The sequence below is a fragment of the Cheilinus undulatus genome, linkage group 4 (assembly GCF_018320785.1).
Source record: "Cheilinus undulatus linkage group 4, ASM1832078v1, whole genome shotgun sequence".
NCBI lineage: Eukaryota > Metazoa > Chordata > Actinopteri > Labriformes > Labridae > Cheilinus > Cheilinus undulatus.
The window spans coordinates 31221435-31241726 of NC_054868.1; the positions used below are offsets into that span (position 1 = coordinate 31221435).

General features: G+C 37.8%; 1 protein-coding gene across 2 annotated transcripts in view; it reads left to right on the plus strand.

The window, feature by feature from the left end:
- The window catches only part of palm3 (paralemmin 3), a 71409-nt gene extending 68424 nt beyond the window's left edge, over positions 1 to 2985 (plus strand). For both annotated transcript variants that reach the window (XM_041786222.1, XM_041786221.1), the window contains exons 7-8: positions 32 to 85; positions 1160 to 2985. In XM_041786222.1, coding sequence (XP_041642156.1) covers positions 32 to 85; positions 1160 to 2136 — 1031 coding nt within the window. In that variant the 3' untranslated portion in view covers positions 2137 to 2985. The remainder of the gene's footprint in view (positions 1 to 31; positions 86 to 1159) is intronic.
- The last annotated feature ends 17307 nt before the right edge of the window (positions 2986 to 20292 follow it).

Sequence of the window (20292 nt, forward strand, 5' to 3'; positions counted from 1 at the left end):
TTGGTTAAAATGCAAATGATTTCTCTTCCAGAAATGATTCAAGATGCTGTTTTGCAGAATGGTGACAATAATTCAACAGGACTGGGTGAGCTGGATCATTTAAAGTACACAGAGAAACCACAATATTGAAATAAAGTCTATCAGCACACATTCTTCACAAATCACATCACATCTCTAACCTTATTAATATTTGAATTTGTCGCTTTACCTTAACTTGAATCTTTATTGTATTTCCTATTTTTAATTTAATTCTAATCCAACCATTATCTAACCTGGCCCTTTAAAAGACCATGCAACCCCCTTTGGAAGCATTCGTGCTTGGTGCATACAGATCTTAATGCATTCGCATTATAAAGGCTGGGATAGTACAGTCATACATTTACTTGAAATATATTTAGTGTCATAAAAACTTACTATTCTGCTCTCATATTTATGCTAATAAGCAGTCAAGTGCATAACTTGCATTTTAGTGGGTCTGCGGAAGTGTCAGTGGAGATGAAGCTCAAGCTGTGAAGTAGTCAAGAGAGTTGTGAAGATGAAATTGAGTCATCCATTTGAATTTAAATCATTTAGGGTCTATAACTTTGGACAGCCAGATCTTGAACTGCTGAGACATACTCTAGTTTCTGCTTGTTTACATACCAATGATTTCATCAGAGGTATATCATCAGGTGTTGCATCTTTTGCAAAAAAAAAAAAGCTTAGAAATTATGAGATTTTCTCTCCTTTTTTTTCTCTTATATTTTTACTTTTTGGCAATTAAATAACAATGTGCCAGAAAACCTCCTCTAATTAGAGAGCACTTTATAGCTGATGGCTAAAACAGAGCTGTCAGTGTTTATTAGCTGCTGAAATTTTTATTAGGGACAAAGTGAATGCCTTGGGTGTGTCATGCATTAAAATTCATAGATGGCAGACACTTTTGGTAACTGCATTACAACATAAATTTGCAGTACTGAGGGTGGACATGCTTGTGAAAAAGCAATCACTAATTTCAATCATGAAACTGCGTGCCTATATTAACCACTGCATTTTTACAATCAGTGTAAAAGACAGTGTGGCACACTGATTGCTTATTTATTGGACATCATTTAAATGCAGCAACCATCCATATAAATATTAATGTAAAAGTTAACTTTTCATTTTTTTTGTTCTTCAGGGACAGAAGAAAATAAAGAAAAAACAGACAAAAGCCAACAACAGGCTGAAACGGTAGCTGTCCTAACCAATGGACAGGCAGAACCTGAAGCAACCACCAATCACAACACTTTGGAGGAGGGCAACCAGCCCATCACAAATGGACCAGTTACAGAATCTGAGGATGTTATTAATACAAAACAGGATTCAACGTTGAATCTAGGTGAGGCTGCGAATGTCAACACTGAAGAGGAGGATGAAGAGGAAGGCACTGTGGTGATGAGAGCAGAATGCGTGATCATAACAGATGAAGGCGATGATGTGCCTGAGGATCTTTCACCCCAGGAAGATCAGCAGGAGACTATCGAGTCAGAGGAAAGCCCTCTAAAGCCAAGTCCAGAGGCAGGAGAGGAGGGAGGAGAAGCTGTTAAAGAGGAGGAAGAGGAAGAGTTAGTTATAGAGGCAGCTTCAGAAACTTTGACACGGCCAGAGCAGAGTGAGGCAACTGCAGAGGCACAGCAACACAGTGAAGATAGAGGCACAAAAGAAACAGAGGGACAGGACAATCAAGCAGAAGATCCAGCCTCTGTGCAGCTGCAGTGCACCACCGATGCTCTAGAGGGCACCGCAGTGGCTCCGGTGCCGGTCTACTCAGAGGTGCAAGCGTCCACCCTCACCCCAAAGCTGGAGGCAGAGGGTGAAGAGTTAACAGAGGGAGCTGAAGCGGTGTCTCAGGATCAGGATCAAGACTCTGCCTCCCAGCCTGGCCAGTTCCAGGAGGTTTCCCTAGCCGATCCCCAGGAAAGCTCAAGGACAGAGGCAGGGCCTGGGGAGCAGGAACCTCTTCTGTCACAGGCCAAAGCTCCCAACACCCAGACAGAGCCGGCAGCAGCAAACAGCCCAGACAGCTCAGACACAAATGTCCCAACCAGGAATGCACAGGGAGAGGAGATCCAGGCTCCGAAACGCAAAACCTGCCAGTGCTGCTCGGTCATGTGAACACCCCGTCTGTGCCTTCATCACCTCTCCTCCTCTTCTTCAGTCTGCCTTCATCCCTCCATCTGTCTCCCTGCTTTTGTATTCAACACACGTATTCCCTCTCTTTGTTTGATATCCCCATATTTTTTTAACTGAATACCTCTAAGGGCTTCTTTACTTCTATTGTACTAACTTTGAAACTTCCTCAACCTGCTCCTAAGTTTTCTGAAGGATGGACCAGACTTGTTAAGTGCCTTGAGGGTCTCTCTATCCAGGACTACTCTTTAAGACTCTTATCTCTACATTGAAGACCAAAGTATAAAGTGTTTATTTTAACAATTGAGTTTGATTTAGTTTTTCAACACACATCAAAAAACAGCTAAAAATATTCTTTTAAACAGTTTTATCTACCTGTATAATTCAGTGTGTTATTTTTATTCTTCCTAGTGGATTTAACAGAAAAACCCAAAGATCTGGAGAGGTTTAGGGAGGAGATTGTTCTTATTTAATGAATTATATTTTGATTTTTATCTTTCATTAGAGATATTTTAATCCAAGTTGAGCATTTTTATTCACTCTGAAATACAATACACAGACTGAGCATATGCAATGGTCATATCTTTTAAAGCAGTGTGCACAACTGATGATTTTCAGGCTTTTATAGATGGAGATTATTTGAATATACCTGAAAGTGTGACCTTTGTATTCTTATCAGACGATCTTCTGAAGAGTGGCTCCAAAGCTGTGAGACATAGCTCTGTTTGTATGGATGCATGTACTGTATGCAGGGAAAAGGGGGATCCAGAGTGTCTGCAATGTCAGCTTTGAAATGATTGATGAATGGTTGAATGATTAAACTGACAGTTCTGATGCACGTCTCGATGTTCATCCAGCATTTCTGTTCCTCAGGCGGAGGATTTTTCCTGGAACAATATCTCTGCTTCACAAAAAAACAACAACACTGGCTAAACTGTTTGATATTGTCATTAGTTTTAGATAACTTCAGATAATTTTGATCTTTTCCCTGTCTGTCAAACTGTGAAAAGCACTTCCCTTCACTTTCTATAAGTATTGTCACAGTCCCGGTTTTTTGCTTCTTCCCTGAAATAACTGTTGAAAAGCCTTCTTGATTTAACATATTGAATATCAGACTTTTTTAGATGGAATTTTTTAAGGTGCATTTCTATATAAAACTCTGATCTCAATAAAAAAAAAAAGTCAGACCATAAATAAGCAGCACAGTCCATCAGATAGACATACTTCAAGCTTTACATTCTTTGACTTTACAGGTGCATCTCAAAAAATGAGAATATCATCAAAAAGTTGATTTTTTTTCATTCAATTCACAAAGTAAAACTCATTAGATAGATTTATTACACACAGTCTGATATATTTCAAGCATTTATTTCTTTTAATTTTTATGTTAATGGCTTACAGATGATGAAATCCCAAAATTCAGTATCTCATAAAAACTAGATCATCAATTAAAAACAATTTTAAAAAGATTTTAACAAAGAAATATTAGACTACTGAAAAGTATGATCCTATACAGCACCCAATACTTGGTCGGGGCTCCTTTTACATGAATTACTTCGGCAGTACAGCGAGGCATGGAGGCAACCAAGCCCAGGTTGCTCTGATAGTGGCCTTCTGCGTTGTTGGGTCCAGTGTCTCTCTCGCATCTTCCTCTTAACAATACCCCGCAGATTCTCTATGGGATCGAAGTCAGGCGGGTTTGCTGGCCAATCAAGCACAGGGATACCTTAAACCAGGTATTGGTACTTGTGGCAGTGTGTGCAGGTGCCAAGTCCTGCTGGAAAATAAAACCAGCATCTCCATCGAGCTCACCACATTTTTTCCTTTCATTCAACTTTCCATTAATATGCTTGGCTACAGCACTCTGAACAGCCAGCTTCTTTAGCAATGACCTTTTTGTGTCTTAGGCTGGCCACACACTAGACGATTTTCTAATCTGAGACGAGCGTGGGAGACAGCAGGCATCAGGACAATTGCAAACCATTTTTCATCTTTAATCCTCTGAACTAGATAACCCAGCCAGACGTCAGATCTCTGGAGACCACGCACCTGTCAACCTGGAGCAGTAAGGCAATCATGTTGACATCACACACGAGGATTATTTAGACAAGTTATCATTTGCGACAAGGCTCCACTCGGGATACGCCCCCATGATCGTTGGTGGAGGACAAGATGGCCTAAAATCAGGCTTAAATCTTGTAGATTGTTGCTGGCTGTAGAGTGTGACACCATGAGTCTCCAATAATGAACTTTTCCACAGTATTGTAATTTTCTGAGGAACTGAAGTTTGGGTTTTCATTAGCTGTGAGCCATAATCACCAAAAAACACTTGAAAAACATTAGTCTGTAATGAATTTATATAAGTTTCACTTTATTGAATTGAATTGCTGGAATAAATCAACTTTTTAATGATATTCTAATTTATTTAGATGGTATTTCCAAACAGTTTGACTTTTTAAAAGCATACAAGAAATGAGGTATCAAAGCTTAAACAGTGCAGAAATATAATCCTGTTCTTCTTTTATATTTGAGTTGGCGGGGGCTGGAGAAAAATATTGATTTTGAGCTGAGACTGAACTTTTCCAGTAAAAGCTGAGCATTTCTGTAGTTGCTCTTTGCTGTTTACTCTGGGACAAAAAAGCAGGAATAACGTCAAAAAGGAGGGACCTTCCAGTAAAAACCTGCATTATGGAACAGTTTTTTTTTAAACGTGTCTTTTGGCTTTTAACCTCATTTTTGGGGTAATATTTTGTGTAATCTTTAAAAACACAATAGTTTTACAAACACAGCTCTTGAACATAAATGACGATGGATTTTAAAACAAATATATTTAAATTCAGTGTGAAAGACCTGCACAATGACACTAATCCCAAAAGCATGAATGACAAATGCCAAACAGACATTTCTCAAGACCTGGGTTCACCAGGGGTGTCAAACTCAATCACTGCAGTGGCCAGATTTTAAATTTAGGTCCAAGCTGGCAACCTATCAGGGTCAACATTTAATCATAAACTATCAGCCTCATTTTCACCGGGGAAAATACTTAGCACTGATAACAATGAGTTAGAGATTTTAAAAAGTTAAGAGGAAATTTAAAGGTTCAAAATCTTAGCTAAAGTCAAACTTATTTGTTCAAAAGGTCAAAACATTAAAATAGTCAAAGCCTTTTGAAATCATTAATCATAATAATGTTTTTAAAAGGCAAATATCTGTCATAGAAAGTAAAAATCACAAGTTTTAAAGGTCATAATTTGAGATAAAATTTGAGATCATAACTTTTAAAAGTCAAAATATGAGATAAGAATCAATATCGTGTTTAAAAGGTCAATATATGAGATACAAGTTGAAATGTTTAACATCTCAAACATATGAGATTAAAGTCAAAGTTAAAAGTTTAAAAGGTCAAAACATGAGATAAAATTTTAAAATAATAAGTTTTAAAGGTCAAAACATTACTTGAAATTAAAAGTTATGAATCCAAATGGCCAAATATGAAACAAAAAGACAAAATTGTGAACTGACAAGGTCGAAACATAAAATGAAAATCAAAAAATATTTTCAAAAGGCAAATAAATGAGACAGTGGAAAAAATAGTTTTAAAGGTCAAAATATAAGACAAAGTCAAAATCATGAGTTTAAAAGGTCATGATTTCAGATAGAATTTAAAAATAATCGGTTGGAAAGTCAAAATATGACTTGAAATTTTAAATAATGAATCTAAAGGGTTAAAATTGTTAATTGAAAAGGTCAAAACATGAAACAAAAAATTATAGTCATAACTTAAGGTCATAATAATGAGATTTCCCCACATTCCTTACTTTAATCCAATTATTAAATTATTGCATTTACATTTTAAATTGAAGTAAATCTGCAGACCTCATACTGGTTGGCCAGTTATAATAAAAATATGTATAATATGATCTTGCTTGCCAGGTTTAACAGTACTATGGGCCGGATTTGGCCACCAGGCCTTGAGTTTGACACCCCCGGTTTAACCAGTGAATGTAATTACTGGCAGTAATTTCTTTTACATGTTCAACAACATTCTTGCTTGTTTGTTGCCTGAAGTTGCTCAGTGGTATGGGGTTTCTGTTGTATTTTGCTCTTCATAATCTTTTGATGATATGATAGACTTTAGATGGTGTAATCTCTGTAGTCCTTAAAATTGCTCTTTAAAATTTTGTTTATAAATTGTATTTAGATTCCCCTTATATTAGCCCTTAAGCTCAAAGATTTTTTTTAGTTGATGTAATGGACAAATCCAGGGGTGTCCAAACTCTGGCCCTGGGGCCAAATGCAGCCTGCTATTCATTTTTGATTGACCCACAGCAAATTTTAAAAATCAAATCAAATATGGCCCAAATTAGAGCATGAGACTTGTGGAGCTACTTGATGGCAAACGTGATGAGACTGCATAAGGTCAGGCCAACGAAGGCAGTGGAAGACTTGAAGGGATAGGTCAGGAGGCAGAAAGAGAGGTAGGGGGTTAAGGAAAGTCATTTTTGGTTCATAAGGTTGTGTCATTAGTGTAGAGAGTTCAAAGTTGAACTCTCATAGGGCTTGATTATATCCCAGAATAGAAATTTCAGGTGTTTTTGCAAAGGGAAAGGGTGATATTTAAGTTTTTTATTTTTCATTGATTCGCAAAAATTTCAAAACTTCTGTTTTGACTTTGTCATGATGGGGTACTGAGTGTAGATGAACGAGAATAAGAATGAATTTAATTGATTGTATCAGGCACGACATAAAAGAAAACTGAAAAAAAGAGAAGAATACTTTGTAATGCACTGTATTTTGAATTCTTGATGGACTTTTTAAGGTTCATATGAAAGCAGAATGAGAGTAAAGGAAATGGAAAAGACATTGTTAAATCCAAATGGCATAGATATAGGATTTTTACAAGACGGTCTTCATTCTTAAAACTTATTATAACAGCTCACAAACCTACTACATTGAAACTGATAAAACAAACCAGTAAACATCCTGTGTAAACAACCAGCAGACCACGAGATAATGTTTAATTTACGAGAAATGTTTGAAACATGGACACAGTTTTATTGGATTTGTCAGAGGCGGGAGGTAAATATTGATTCTGATGAAAGGAACATTCAGCTTTTCCAGTAAAAACTAAATGGTCCTTAAAGTTGATCTTTGCTGTTTACTCTGCAAACCGATGCGGGAATAAAGGACAAACAATACTCTTTCAACGCAGTACATGTGTTTAACATAGAGTGTATTTTCTTCTGATTTTTACAAACACAATAAAAATAGTTGCTTGGGAGTTACAGCTGATTCCAAAATCGTGAACACTATTAAAGCTTTAACCACTGATCTTTAATTCCTCAGTCAAGGTGATCTCTCTACACCTGTCTGTGTATATTAAGTCTCTCAGAGAACTCATATGGACTCTGTTCTTTAAGTATTGTGAAACTGCAGCTTTGATCGGATTATAAAGCCAATGCATCTGGCCCATTTGTACCACTGACACTGCAGGTTCTCTACAGCAGTCGTGATTTTACCAAACTGAGAGATGTTTGCTGCGTGCGCCCTCACTCTCCTCCTACTGGTGACCGTGAGTCACTCAGCTCCTCTGGATTGTGGAGATTTGCTCCAGCCACTGGATACATTCAATCCTCATGACTTTGAGGGCAGATGGGCCGTGATTGCAGGAAGCATAATCGCTTCAGGACCCTTTTCATACAGCAGAAGCGTAGTTGTTGACTTTTACAACTCTACTGTCTCCAAGACCCATCTCACTGACACCAATGGATTGTGCAATCGTTACTCCTTCAACGTCACCTTTGAAGGCCCCAACTACAAGTCTGAACCAGAGTATTTTGTTTTCAGTGGGAGCCTCTTCAAGACATCATGTTCAGGCTGTGTGGTGCTGAGCTTCAACTCTGTCTCACCTGATTTCAAAACACAGGAACTGGTCCTGTTAAGCAGGAGGAGGGATGTGGAGCCAAAGGAGCTGCAGGAGTTCACCCGTCAAGTGGCGTGCTTTGACATGCCTGATATGTATGTGTTGGATCCCAGTGAGCCACTTTGTCCAGCCCCTCAGGCTTAACCTAAAAAGTCCTGGAGAGCAAGCAGAATCAAAAGCCCAAGAGACTGTGAGGCATGATGATGATAATGACAAAATAATGTGTTTGTCAGTGCTTTCAGTGTTGTTGATCACCTTTGTGATAAATGTGAGAATTCAGGAGTAAGAAAAACTAGACCTAAACACTGAAAAAATAAATATTTGATGGATATGTGGATATTTGGAATAAAATAAAGGAATAAAATCACTGTTCCATTTGAATAATGCTGGAATTCACCTTCACAGTGTCTCTCTGTATCCTCCAATAAAAGTTGAATTCACCATAAAGGACTATTCTCTTGTTTTTTTTTAAGCTGATATTTGATGCCATTTTAAGGTCATAATGGGATAAAGCGATCAGAAAGATGAGGGACAGCTTCAATGATAAATGTACAAACCCAAATTCCAAAAATGTGAAAACAGAATGCAGTGAATCTCAGAATATTTATATTCAGTATTTAACTGAAAACAACACAAAGACGAGACTTTCAGTGTTACATTCAGTGTAAATATACACACATTCTGAAATTGATGCTTTCATAACCTTCCAGTAAAGTTGGGACAGCAGCATGTTAACCACTGTTACATGACCATTTCTTCTTATAGTAGACTTTACTTGTTTAACTATTGAAAGTTTAATTTTAATTTGCCATTTTTTGCTTCATGAAGGCTAGGTTCTCAACAGTGCAGGGTTTCCATTGTATCTGGTGCTTCTTAATGTGCCACACGTTTTCAAAAGCAGACCAATCCGGATATTCTGGAAATCAAGTTGCAGACAGCTGGTTAAAGGACATCGCAAGCAGGTAAATGTCAAATGAGATATTCATTCTAATAAAATTTACCAATAATGTAAGTTATAAAAACACCACAAAATCTCATCTTGACAGGTGATAGATGCCCACAAATATTTGTTCCAACCATAATTTTCACACTGAAGAATTGATCAAATCTGTCTTTCTTTTATTTAACTCTTCACGCCAAAACTTCGGCACAGAAGCACTCTTGCGTCCTTCATCAGTTGGGCACATAAGCAGGATGTGTGGTACTGTATAAGCAGCATTATAAGCAACATCTGTAAGTACTTAACATATAGGTTGTTTCCCTGATGAGTCGTGGCGTTCATGACTCCAACAGTGTTTTGGGGGATTGAGACGTGTTGGTAAGGGCAGGGGTTCTCAACCTTTTCAGCCTACGATCCCCAAAATAAAGGTGCCAGAGACCAGGGACCCCCACTATACCTGAAGGTGGTTCAATACAGATGCAGAACCATAATTTATATCCAACCTGATAAAATAACCACTCAAAGAAAGAATTTTTCTTTTTTTTACTAATTTATGTAGTAAATAGCCTTCCTAAAAATGTAAATCCCTTTTGTTAAAAAAAAAAAAAAGAATTAAAATGGGTTAACTGCATGTCATACGGAAGTGTGACAAAAAGTTCAAACTTCATTTGATGAACGTGATGTCTCCATTTTGAAATAAACCATTTAGTAGAATTTAAATGAGTCATTTTCTCCACTTTATTTAATGAAGATCATGTGGCTGGCCTTCAGCCGTCAACTTTGCCACAGATAAGATGAACTAGGAAACATCCAAAGTAAACAGGAGACAGCCCACACTGTTACATAAAGTCTCATTTCACAATCACAAAATTGATACAATTAAACATTTGAATACTCTGAACGACTATAAAGCCGTCGTAGCCTCTTCCACAGCCACATCTTCATTCAGACGCCACCGTGCTGCTGATTTGTATCCCTCCAACAGGCAGACATGTTTGCTGTGTTTGTAACCGCTCTCCTCTGCTTGGTCTCCTTGAGTCATTCGGCTCTGCACTGTGACAACCTGGTCCGGGCACTGGATCAGCTGGATTCGAACCGTCTGCAGGGGCGTTGGGCTTTGGTTGCAGGCAGCCTCGAAGACCCTGCAGCTGCAACTGACCTCAGCAAAAGAGAGAGCGTAGCTATTTATTTCCACCAGTCTGCATACACCCAAGTAAACCGAGTCAACGGCACGTGTGAGTATCTTCTGCGTGAAGTCGCCCTTGAGGACCAGGTCATGAGGACACAGGTTAATGATTTGAAATTCACCGGAACCTTCAGAACCACATCCTGTCCTGACTGTGTGGTGCTGAACCTGAAAATTGAGTCACCTGGTTTTAACTCAACAAACCTCTACCTCATGAGCAAGAGGAGGGCAGTGGAAGAAACGGAGATGGTGGAGTTTAAAGCTCAGGTGGAGTGTATGAAGATGCCTGAGCCTGTGGTGATGGATGCCAATCAGGAGCTGTGTCCAGAGCAGACGGCCAAAGCAGCAGAGGAGGGAACAGACGGAGCAGAGAATTAAGAGAGCGTCTTACAATGCTTGATGTCTGAAATAATAAAAGAGTTGAGAAAATGCAACTTGTTTATGCACTTTTTATTATCTTGTCCCTAATGACATAACAGGAGATATTACAGTGAGAAAAATGAGAAAATGCAATGTGTCATTCTTTAAATATTTCTGAGATTAGCATTACAATACAATGGGTAAGTTTTACAACAATTTTAAAACACTTGTACTAACTTGACTTTTTTGCACTTGTGTTTGCTTCAATGAGCTGAGATAATTTCAGTCATCCAACAATAAAGTACTGTCACTAGCTAGTATTACTGAAGATTTCACCACTTTGAGGACTAACAGCAGTTACCGTTTTAGTACTCTTTTAGCACTATAACAAAAACAACACTAAAATGCTTTTCACTGATTGGTCAAATGAAGCAAAAAGATGAAGATTTTATTAGTTAAGGTGAACCTTATGTCCCTATGGTGCAAAAACAATGACACATTATAGTTTCAACGTAAAGTTTAGTTTGGACCTTAACTTAAAACAGAACATAGGCTCATCATTAGTTGGGATGTGGACGTATCTACCTACGACCATTTAAAGTCAGTACCCTCCAACAAACACACTAAGTCACGTCCTTAAAATTTCTCACAATTTACTTTCAGGTAAATTGTGATTTCGCTCTCAGTAATGTGACGAGCAGGATAAAATACTGAAAACAATGTATCATATGTACATAAATGTATATATAAATAGCCAATTACAAACAGGATTTTACAGTTAATGGATGACTTCGTACTGGGGGTGAAGAGGTCACAGGCGAGTGAGTAGACAGACCTAGGTCTGCTTAATGGCAGATGTCTTTTTTAAAAAGCTGGTGAATGAAATTTAAGATCAAACCAAAGTCGTGTATACTGTACATACTGCAGTCTTTCTACTGGAACACAATGAGTCTGAAGTACCACCTTCCAGCAAAGCATATCCTTACTAATGTTAGCAAACACACCAACACCAACATAGGATCCAGCCATGGTCGCCAAGCTACATTGGTTGAGTCTAGCAGACCTGGGCTTGTCAACAAAATGACAACATCTCAGCTGACTAAGGCAATCGCTGAATGGGTCAAAACACTTATGATGAGATCTTTTACCCCAAGAATTCATGTCAACTGTATGTCAGCAAAAAGGCAACATAAGTTAAACAGCTGGCCGACTACCTCGGGGTAACGGCACACCTAATCATTCACTTTGCAGCAGCAGTACCTGATGTGTTTATCTGCTGATCTTCTTTGCAATTTATACATTTTATTTCTCAGTGAATCAAGACATTCTGATTTACAAACCATTACAACTAAGCTAAGAAGCTAAAGAAAGTTTTTTAAAAAAATAGTTTGTTTGATATGTTTTTATTCAAACACCATACTTGGACTTCTTTTTTCTAAAAACAAATTGCAAGTAAATGGTATATTTTGAATGTATTTACTAAACTATGCACTAATCCCTACAATTACAATAATTATTTTTAATATTTTTTTTAAAAAGTATAATATTATTAAACTTAATTACATATAATAAAAAAATGTATATTATTTTAAAAGTACTTTAAGCACTGTTTACAACAGACTGAAATGTAAAGAGCTGCATCTGTAAAATCAAACTATTTCTCATCCTCTTTAAGGACATCCATATTTAAAACACTAAAAAGAAATATTTCTGTCAATAACACGTTTGCTGTAATTTAAAGAAGCTTTGACAGTGTTGGACACGACGCACAGATGAGCGTGTGTGTTAGTGTGTGTGCGTTTGTGAGCGAGTGTGTCTCTCTGCTCTGTCTGCTGTCAGACAGCAAACGAGGCACGTTTAACAGGAGCTATAACTTCGCTTTTTGGAGCTACTCTATGGCGTTCGTACAGAGTTTGTTCTGCTAAGTTTAAGCTGCAGTATACAGACCCGTTTCGCCACTCATGTTAAGCTTCTGATTGATGATACGCACAGCCAACAGCTGATGGATGACATGACGAAGCAGCGACTCAAAGTTACAAAGTCACAAACAGCGGCACTACGAGTGTGTCTGCGCGCATACACGAACTGAATAAACGCTGAATTCTCCTCATGGAGAAGGCTCAGGCTTTCACCTGCAGCATTTCAAAAGTGTCCAGGGCATCTTTGTGGTCTTTTATAACTTCCAGTTTGGTATTGTCTTCTGTAAGTAGAGCTGCTGCTTCAAGTGTCTGCACAACATTGATCTCGCTAGATTGATTTTTTCAGCGACGAGAAATCTCGTGGCGTTTTGATCGTCACACCCCTAATGATTTATAAATAAGAAATAATAAAATAATAATGAATGTTATTCATAGAGCACTTTCATTCAATGCTTTACATAAAATGAGAAAAAAATAAAGACTGATTGATAGTCTAAAAACATTTTTTAAAAACTATAAAAAAGGCTAAGATTAATTATGATTAATCACCCAGAGTGGCTAATCTGGAGAACCAGAAGAGCGCCCAGTGGGCAGGGCTGCTTTCAGGGCTGGTAGGGCTGTCATACAACGGCATTAAACAGGCTACATTAGCTAGGATGGACACACAGGCAGGAGCAATAAGAAACACAAAGTAAACAGTACGTTATGAAAATAATTCAGGATGGAAGCTACTCGTGTGAAGAAAACTGATAGACGTTTTTTAAATAAATATGGATATAAATCATGTTTTTTTAGTTGCTATTATCTCTACATAATGGCATTCACGTGTTTCATGCTCAAACATGCACTTTCTTTGTTTTATACAGTCATGGACGAAAATATTTGCACCCCTGGAATTTTTCCAGAAAATACACAGTTTCTCCCAGAAATTGTTGCAATTACAAATGTTTTTGGTATACATGTTTTTATTTCCTTCATGTGCATTGGAACAACACAAAAAATCCAAAGAAAAAAGACAAAATTGACATAATTTAACACAAAACTCAAAAAATGGGCCGGACAAGATTATTGGCACCCTTTTAAAACTGTGGGTAAATCATTTTATTTCAAGCATGTGATGCTCATTTAAACTCACCTGTGGCAGTAACAGGTGTTGGCAATATAAAAACCACGTCTGAAGCCAGTTAGAATGGATAAAAGTTGACTCAACCTTTGTGTTGTGTGCCTGTGTGTGTCACACCAAGCATGGAGAAGAGGAAGAAGAGCCAAAAATTGTCTGAGGCAAGAAGCAAAATTGTAGAAAAATATGAACAATCTCAAACTTTCAAGACCATCTCCAGAGATCTTGAAATTCCTTTGTCCACTGTGTGTAATATAATCAAGAAGTTTATAACCCAAGGCAATAAACACATGTATACCAAAAACATTTGTTGATTGCAACAATTTCTGGGAGAAATGATGTATTTTCTGGAAAAATTCCAGGGGTGCCAACATTTTCGTCCATGACTGTACATTGTATTCACTTCAGGATTACTAGCAGGATAACCAGCTAGAGCCGTCAAACGACTGCTACTAATGAACAGAAATATTTACTGAAGTTTTTATCATTTATCTTCAAAAATCTATTACATCATAGTTTATGATATAAAAAATGTAACACACTCAAAGATTAATCAGATTTTTAATATTCAATTAATTAAAATATTTTTTCATCACATTAAATTCAACTGTCAATCTATTCTACTTTAACTGTTGTTATGCCTTCAATTATGATATTTGTCAGATACTTGTTCCATTTCACACTTCTAAGAATTGTTAAGTAGTGTTAACGTGGGGAATTGCCCACATTGAGCTCCGGGTTTGGCACCGCCCCCTTTTCACACTGCAGTGAGGGGCGTCTGGTTGGTCGAGCAGAGCGGACCGGTGTCTGTCTGACTGGAAACAAAATTGTTATACACTGGTTCCATGTTTATCGTTTATCTGACCAAAGACAGTCAAAGTGATAATCAAGAGAGAAAGATGGATAATAACTAGAGAGACGTTGGCAAAAAATATATATAGATTATAAACAGAGAACTTTAGAAGCTCACGCAACCAAATAGGCAAATTTATTTTTGTTATCACGAGCTCACAGCTCAATGTAAACACGCCAGGTGGTGATGACACAGGTAAGCTAGCAGAACCAGGTGTTCAACACATAACACAGCATCAGGCCCACCCCTGCCTGTATGCCAATTGCGCATAACAAGTAGGGCCTCATCACCTGGCAGGCCTCACTTTGAGCTTTATTTTTTCTTCACATCACCACAGTGACTGCATGATAAATATGATCCAGGTAATGTACTACAAAGTTGACCAAATATAAACTTTACCTGACCGTCACACATTAACAAATTAATAATAAATAATAGCACATCAATATTGTGCATCACATTAAACCAGAATGTAGTATCTTCAACTCATACCACTCTCTCCAGCTGCTTCAGGACAGTTTTTTTCTTCAGCTACTCCAATAATGATGAAAAGTGCTCCAAAACTTTGTATCAAGTCCTGTTTGTTAAAAATATGAAGCCAATGGAGACATTTGTGGTGAAACTGGCAAAATTTACAGATTTAAAAGCTGAAAGATGCAAAATATGAGGTGTTCAGGTAACCTCAGTAAATAAGACAACTGTATTCTATATGTTATGATGCATTCAAATGTCATATAAAAATTGGAAAATTTAACCGAGAGACCACTGGACTTCAGTCTAGACGACCTCGGGGTAACAGCACCCTGATCATTCACTTTACAGCAGAAGTTTTTTTTTTTTTTTTTTTTACCTGATGTGTTTGTCTGCTGGGCTCGTTAGCAGTTTAAAAATATTACTGCTCTAAAAATTAAGACATTCTAATTTACAAACCATGAAAACTAAGCTGAGATGTTAAATAAAGTTTAAAAACTATAGTTTAATAACTATATTTAAACACCATACTTGGACTTCTTTTGTCTCAAACTAAAATGCAAGTAAATGGTAGTATTTTGAATGCATGATTTATAAATAAATTTTTTTTCATGAAGCACTTTCAATGTGCTGTACATAGAATTAAAAGAATACAAATAAAACACTTGATAATATAAACCTTTAAAAATCTAAAACAACACGTACATGTACTTATTCTCCCTGACATTTACTCCCCTAGCTCCTCAGTTGGTCTGACCTTTTGCTGATGCAGGTGTCCCATTGTTCATGGCTCCAACAATGTTTCGGGAGATCGAGCGTCATTGCTGAGAGTTCCACTAGCGTTAGCAGGGTAATGGAGCAGTATTACTGTGGGGCACCACTGGTGGCAGTTCTGTTACTGATGATGCTGATGCTGGCTATGATGGTAGCAGACAGTGGTGGAAAGTAACTAATTACATTAACTCAAATTACTGTGATTGAGTAGTTTTGTACTTGTACTTAAGTAAGTTTTTAACCAGGGTAACAGTACTTTTACTTGAGAACTATACTCTTTTACTTTCCACTTCTGTTGACTACACAGCAGCTCATAGAAAGAGGATGATTCCACATCACATCCCCAAACAGCTGGTCTCCATTATTTGATGTGTTTTAGATGTATTTAGTTGTGTTTGGATGTTGCCTGTTGCACAGTGATCCCTCATTGGGTTGTTTTGCTCATGTATCGGGTGAATTGTTTATTTTGATGTGAGACACACATTTGCACCATGAATGAAGTCATCAACTGAGTTAGAGTTCATACCTGTGACTTCAGGTGTTAATGCTCTGTCATACTGTAAAACATTTACCACTCTAAAAGTGTAGTTGAACTAAATGTAGTGTGGCGAATAAAGACACTTTGAAAGTTTTACATTTAAAAGGTGTGACTTTACCTGAAAAAACTGAGATCTATTCTCTTGTTGTTACTGTTAAGAAGGAAAGATCATATTTTACTGTACAACTCTTCAGTAGCTACTCAAAGTAAACTTTAAATTGAACACTTTATAATTTTACTTGAGTAGATATATAGACTAGTACTTTTACTTTTCAGTAAATTTCTACCACGCTACCAGTACTTTTACTTGAGTACATTAGTCCAACTTTTTCCACCTCTGGTTGCTGAAATGGGGCAATAGTGGCTCCTGTGGTGGTGCTCCAGTGGTTTTAGGGGCCAAACAGAAGGGGCAGTGCAGCTGGGGATGAATTTTAGCAGCCCTGGCAGTGAATTATAGATCCAAAGTTGGTGGAATTGGCAGCCTCCTTGGCTTCATAGTCTATCCAAGGACTACTGCTGTGGTTGGTGTGGTTTTCCCACGCTGTAAATCTGGAGCAACTGACAGAGTCAGGTTGAAGGTGGATGCTCAGGTGGCATTCAAGCAACAGGCCGAGACTCCCGCTCTGGTATTCTGCCCGTTCTCAAAATGGCTAACTTGGCTTCATGACAAACCAAACCAGCCTCTGTGGAAACCCTACCTTATGTAAGTTATTGCTCCTCAGTTCTTGTGAAAGACTTTAGTCCCACTTGTAGTATGCCAAACAGATTACATACACATTTTTAATGGTTGTTTTATTAATTCCGGTAACTTGACAGAAATTTCTTTTCATTTAGTTACATGCAGCAACACGTGATGTTCACTGCCCCTGGTACTGCTTTTTCACCCAAATGGAAGGTACTGAAACAAAAACCCCTACTGTGTTGCTGATACAGAAAAAAAATCTGCAAAGTTCAGACTTTTTAAATTAACATCATGTCCCAGATCATTAACATCCCACACTGTCACACAAGAAACATGGAGACAATCAACAGCCCACAGCATCACATGATGCCTCATTTCACAATTACACAATCCACATGCAATCATTTCAGAGGTTTTTGAAAGAAATTTAACATCACAAAAAAGCAGCATTTAAAAAAGACTGATAAACATTTATTCAGTGTTTGTTGTATTTTTTAATGTCTGAACCCTTGAAGGTAGAATTTGAAAAACCAACATCCTCACTGTTTTGTTTTGATTCAATATTAAATTCATGTAACAGTTTAGATCAGCAGTTACATTTTAGATTAAGATTTGATCATAAAAAAAGTCTCCATTTTGAAATAAACCATTTAGTAGAATTTAAATGAGTCATTTTCTCCACTTTATTTAATGAAGATCATGTGGCTGGCCTTCAGCCGCCCACTTTGCCACAGATAAGATGAACTAGGAAACATCCAAAGTAAACAGGAGACAGCCCACACTGTTACATAAAGTCTCATTTCACAATCACAAAGCTGAAAGTTTGAAAACTCTGGAACGACTATTGAGCCATCGTAGCCTCTTCCACAGCCACATCTTCATTCAGACACCACCGTGCTGCTGATTTGTATCCCTCCAACAGGCAGACATGTTTGCTGTGTTTGTAACCGCTCTCCTCTGCTTGGTCTCCTTGAGTCATTCGGCTCCGCACTGTGACAACCTGGTCCGGGCACTGGATCAGCTGGATTCGAACCGTCTGCAGGGGCATTGGGCTTTGGTTGCAGGCAGCCTCAAAGACCCTGCAGCTGCAACTGACCTCAAAGGAAGAGACAGTGTGACTGTTTTTTTTCACACCTCCTCATACACCCAGGCAAACCGGGTCAATGGCATGTGCAAGTATGTTCCCTACAACATCACCCTTGAGGACCAGGTCCTGAGGATACAGGTGCATAGTTTTAGTTTCACCGGGACCTTCCGAACCACGTCCTGTCCTGACTGTGTGGTGCTGAACCTGGAAATTGAGTCACCTGGTTTTAACTCAACAGACCTCTACCTGCTGAGCAAGAGGAGGGCAGTGGAAGAAACGGAGATGGTGGAGTTTAAAGCTCAGGTGGAGTGTATGAAGATGCCTGAGCCTGTGGTGATGGATGCCAATCAGGAGCTGTGTCCAGAGCAGATGGCCAAAGCAGCAGAGGAGGGAACAGACGGAGCAGAGAATTAAGAGAGCGTCTTACAATGCTTGATGTCTGAAATAATAAAAGAGTTGAGAAAACGCAACTTGTTTGTGCACTTTTTAATCATCTTGTCCTTAATGGCATAACAGGAGATATTACAGTGAGAAAATGAGAAAATGCAACATGTCATTCTTTGAATGAAGAAATTAATGTTAATTACAAAGCCCTCCTGGCCTTTTTAGTTTACAGTCTTATATGAAAATTAGAATAGTTCTGTGATTAGCAATACAAAAGAGTGTCTAAGTCGGGAACAATTTCTTTAATATAGAGAATTTTGGTTAAAAACAATAAAAGCTGCTGTTTTTGTCACTATGTTGCAATGCAAGAGCACGTAACCAGTAGCTTGCATTGCAAAATAGTGACAAAGACACAGAGGCTTTCTGGCAGCATTAATTATATCTATATCTATATCGATATCTATATCTATATCCATATAATTAGAAATAGTGAACAGAATTTTCCAGAACACATAGTTAATGTTTAAATCAAGATGGTGTCAAGGGCTCAAAAAAGTCTGTGATTTCACAATCTTAGAAACAACACCAGGAGAAAGGACTCTGTTCCCTGGCACTGATGAACCAGTGTTACAAAACTGGACGTTTCTTAATGAACTTGCTATTCAGACCACAGACAACCCTCATCCGCATATGATAAGAATCACATGCAAAGAGTATTTCTCTTTAAGTTAACTTCATGCAGCTTATTAACTTTACTTGTAAAAAAAACTAAAAACAGAAAACATAATCTAATAGCTTGTTTTCTTTTACACAAGTCCAAAAATGTCTTATTTCATACGTAAAGATATGATGTCAGCTGTATGTTAAGGACATCACGTTAGTTCAGGGTCATGATTTGAGTTGACTCCATTGCAGGAAAATGACATAGTTAAACACCAGGTTTTGAAGTTATCCAAAAGTCAGGATCTGATGTCAGTTGAACAGGTGTAAACCCTCTCTGTCCTGTCTCTCGTACGCTCACACTTACTTTAAGGCCTACTTACTTGTTAGCAAACTACTTTCTCTCCTTGTAAGGACTACTATTTTAGGACCTTTATTCCACAGTCTATTCCACTGGTTAACAGCCCCAGCCAGGACTCAAAGCTCATGCTCGCTTATCACAAGGCATCAATGGTATCTGTCCCTTTACAACCTCCCACGGCTTACCTGTTCAGGTTTATCCACTTTATATTGTAGTGTAAAAGTTCAAACATGATATCATTTGATCCAGGGTTCCTCAGTTAGTTTTTCCTGGGGGCCAACATTTTTCAAGGGCAGAAAGCCGAGGGCCAGTCATGATTTCTTGGATGTTCACGTATATACAGTGCTTATCAAATTTATTAGACCACCCTATCCCTAACCAAAGTAAGGTTTATGCCACAGCTGCCCTAAATTAACAGCATTGGTAATTACCAATATCATTTTTTATGTTTCTGCAATGGTTAATACACCAATATGTAGAAGCTCTTTAATCGAAATGATATTTTTAATGCTAAAATATAATTATTATTGTTATCCATGAATTTTCAAATTTACTGATTTACAAAAAAACTGAAAAAATAGTAAAGCACATTATCATTTCTTGATTAATATGTCAAATTATAGTTATTTACTTGCATTCCTGAACAGTGCTTAACAAATTTATTAGACCACCTGTCATATTTGTCTCAGAGACCATTCAGCATCATGAAGTGCTTTAATACAGACTCCTTCATTTCAGTGAGCTCTCCATGTTTTACCATTTTGTACAGAAGTGAGGGATTTCAAACTGCATTCACCCAAATTTGAGCTGGCTCACTGGGCTTCTCTGAGAAGTCAGAAATTAATCAAGCGTAATATTCAACCACTAAAACTCATTTTTCTGT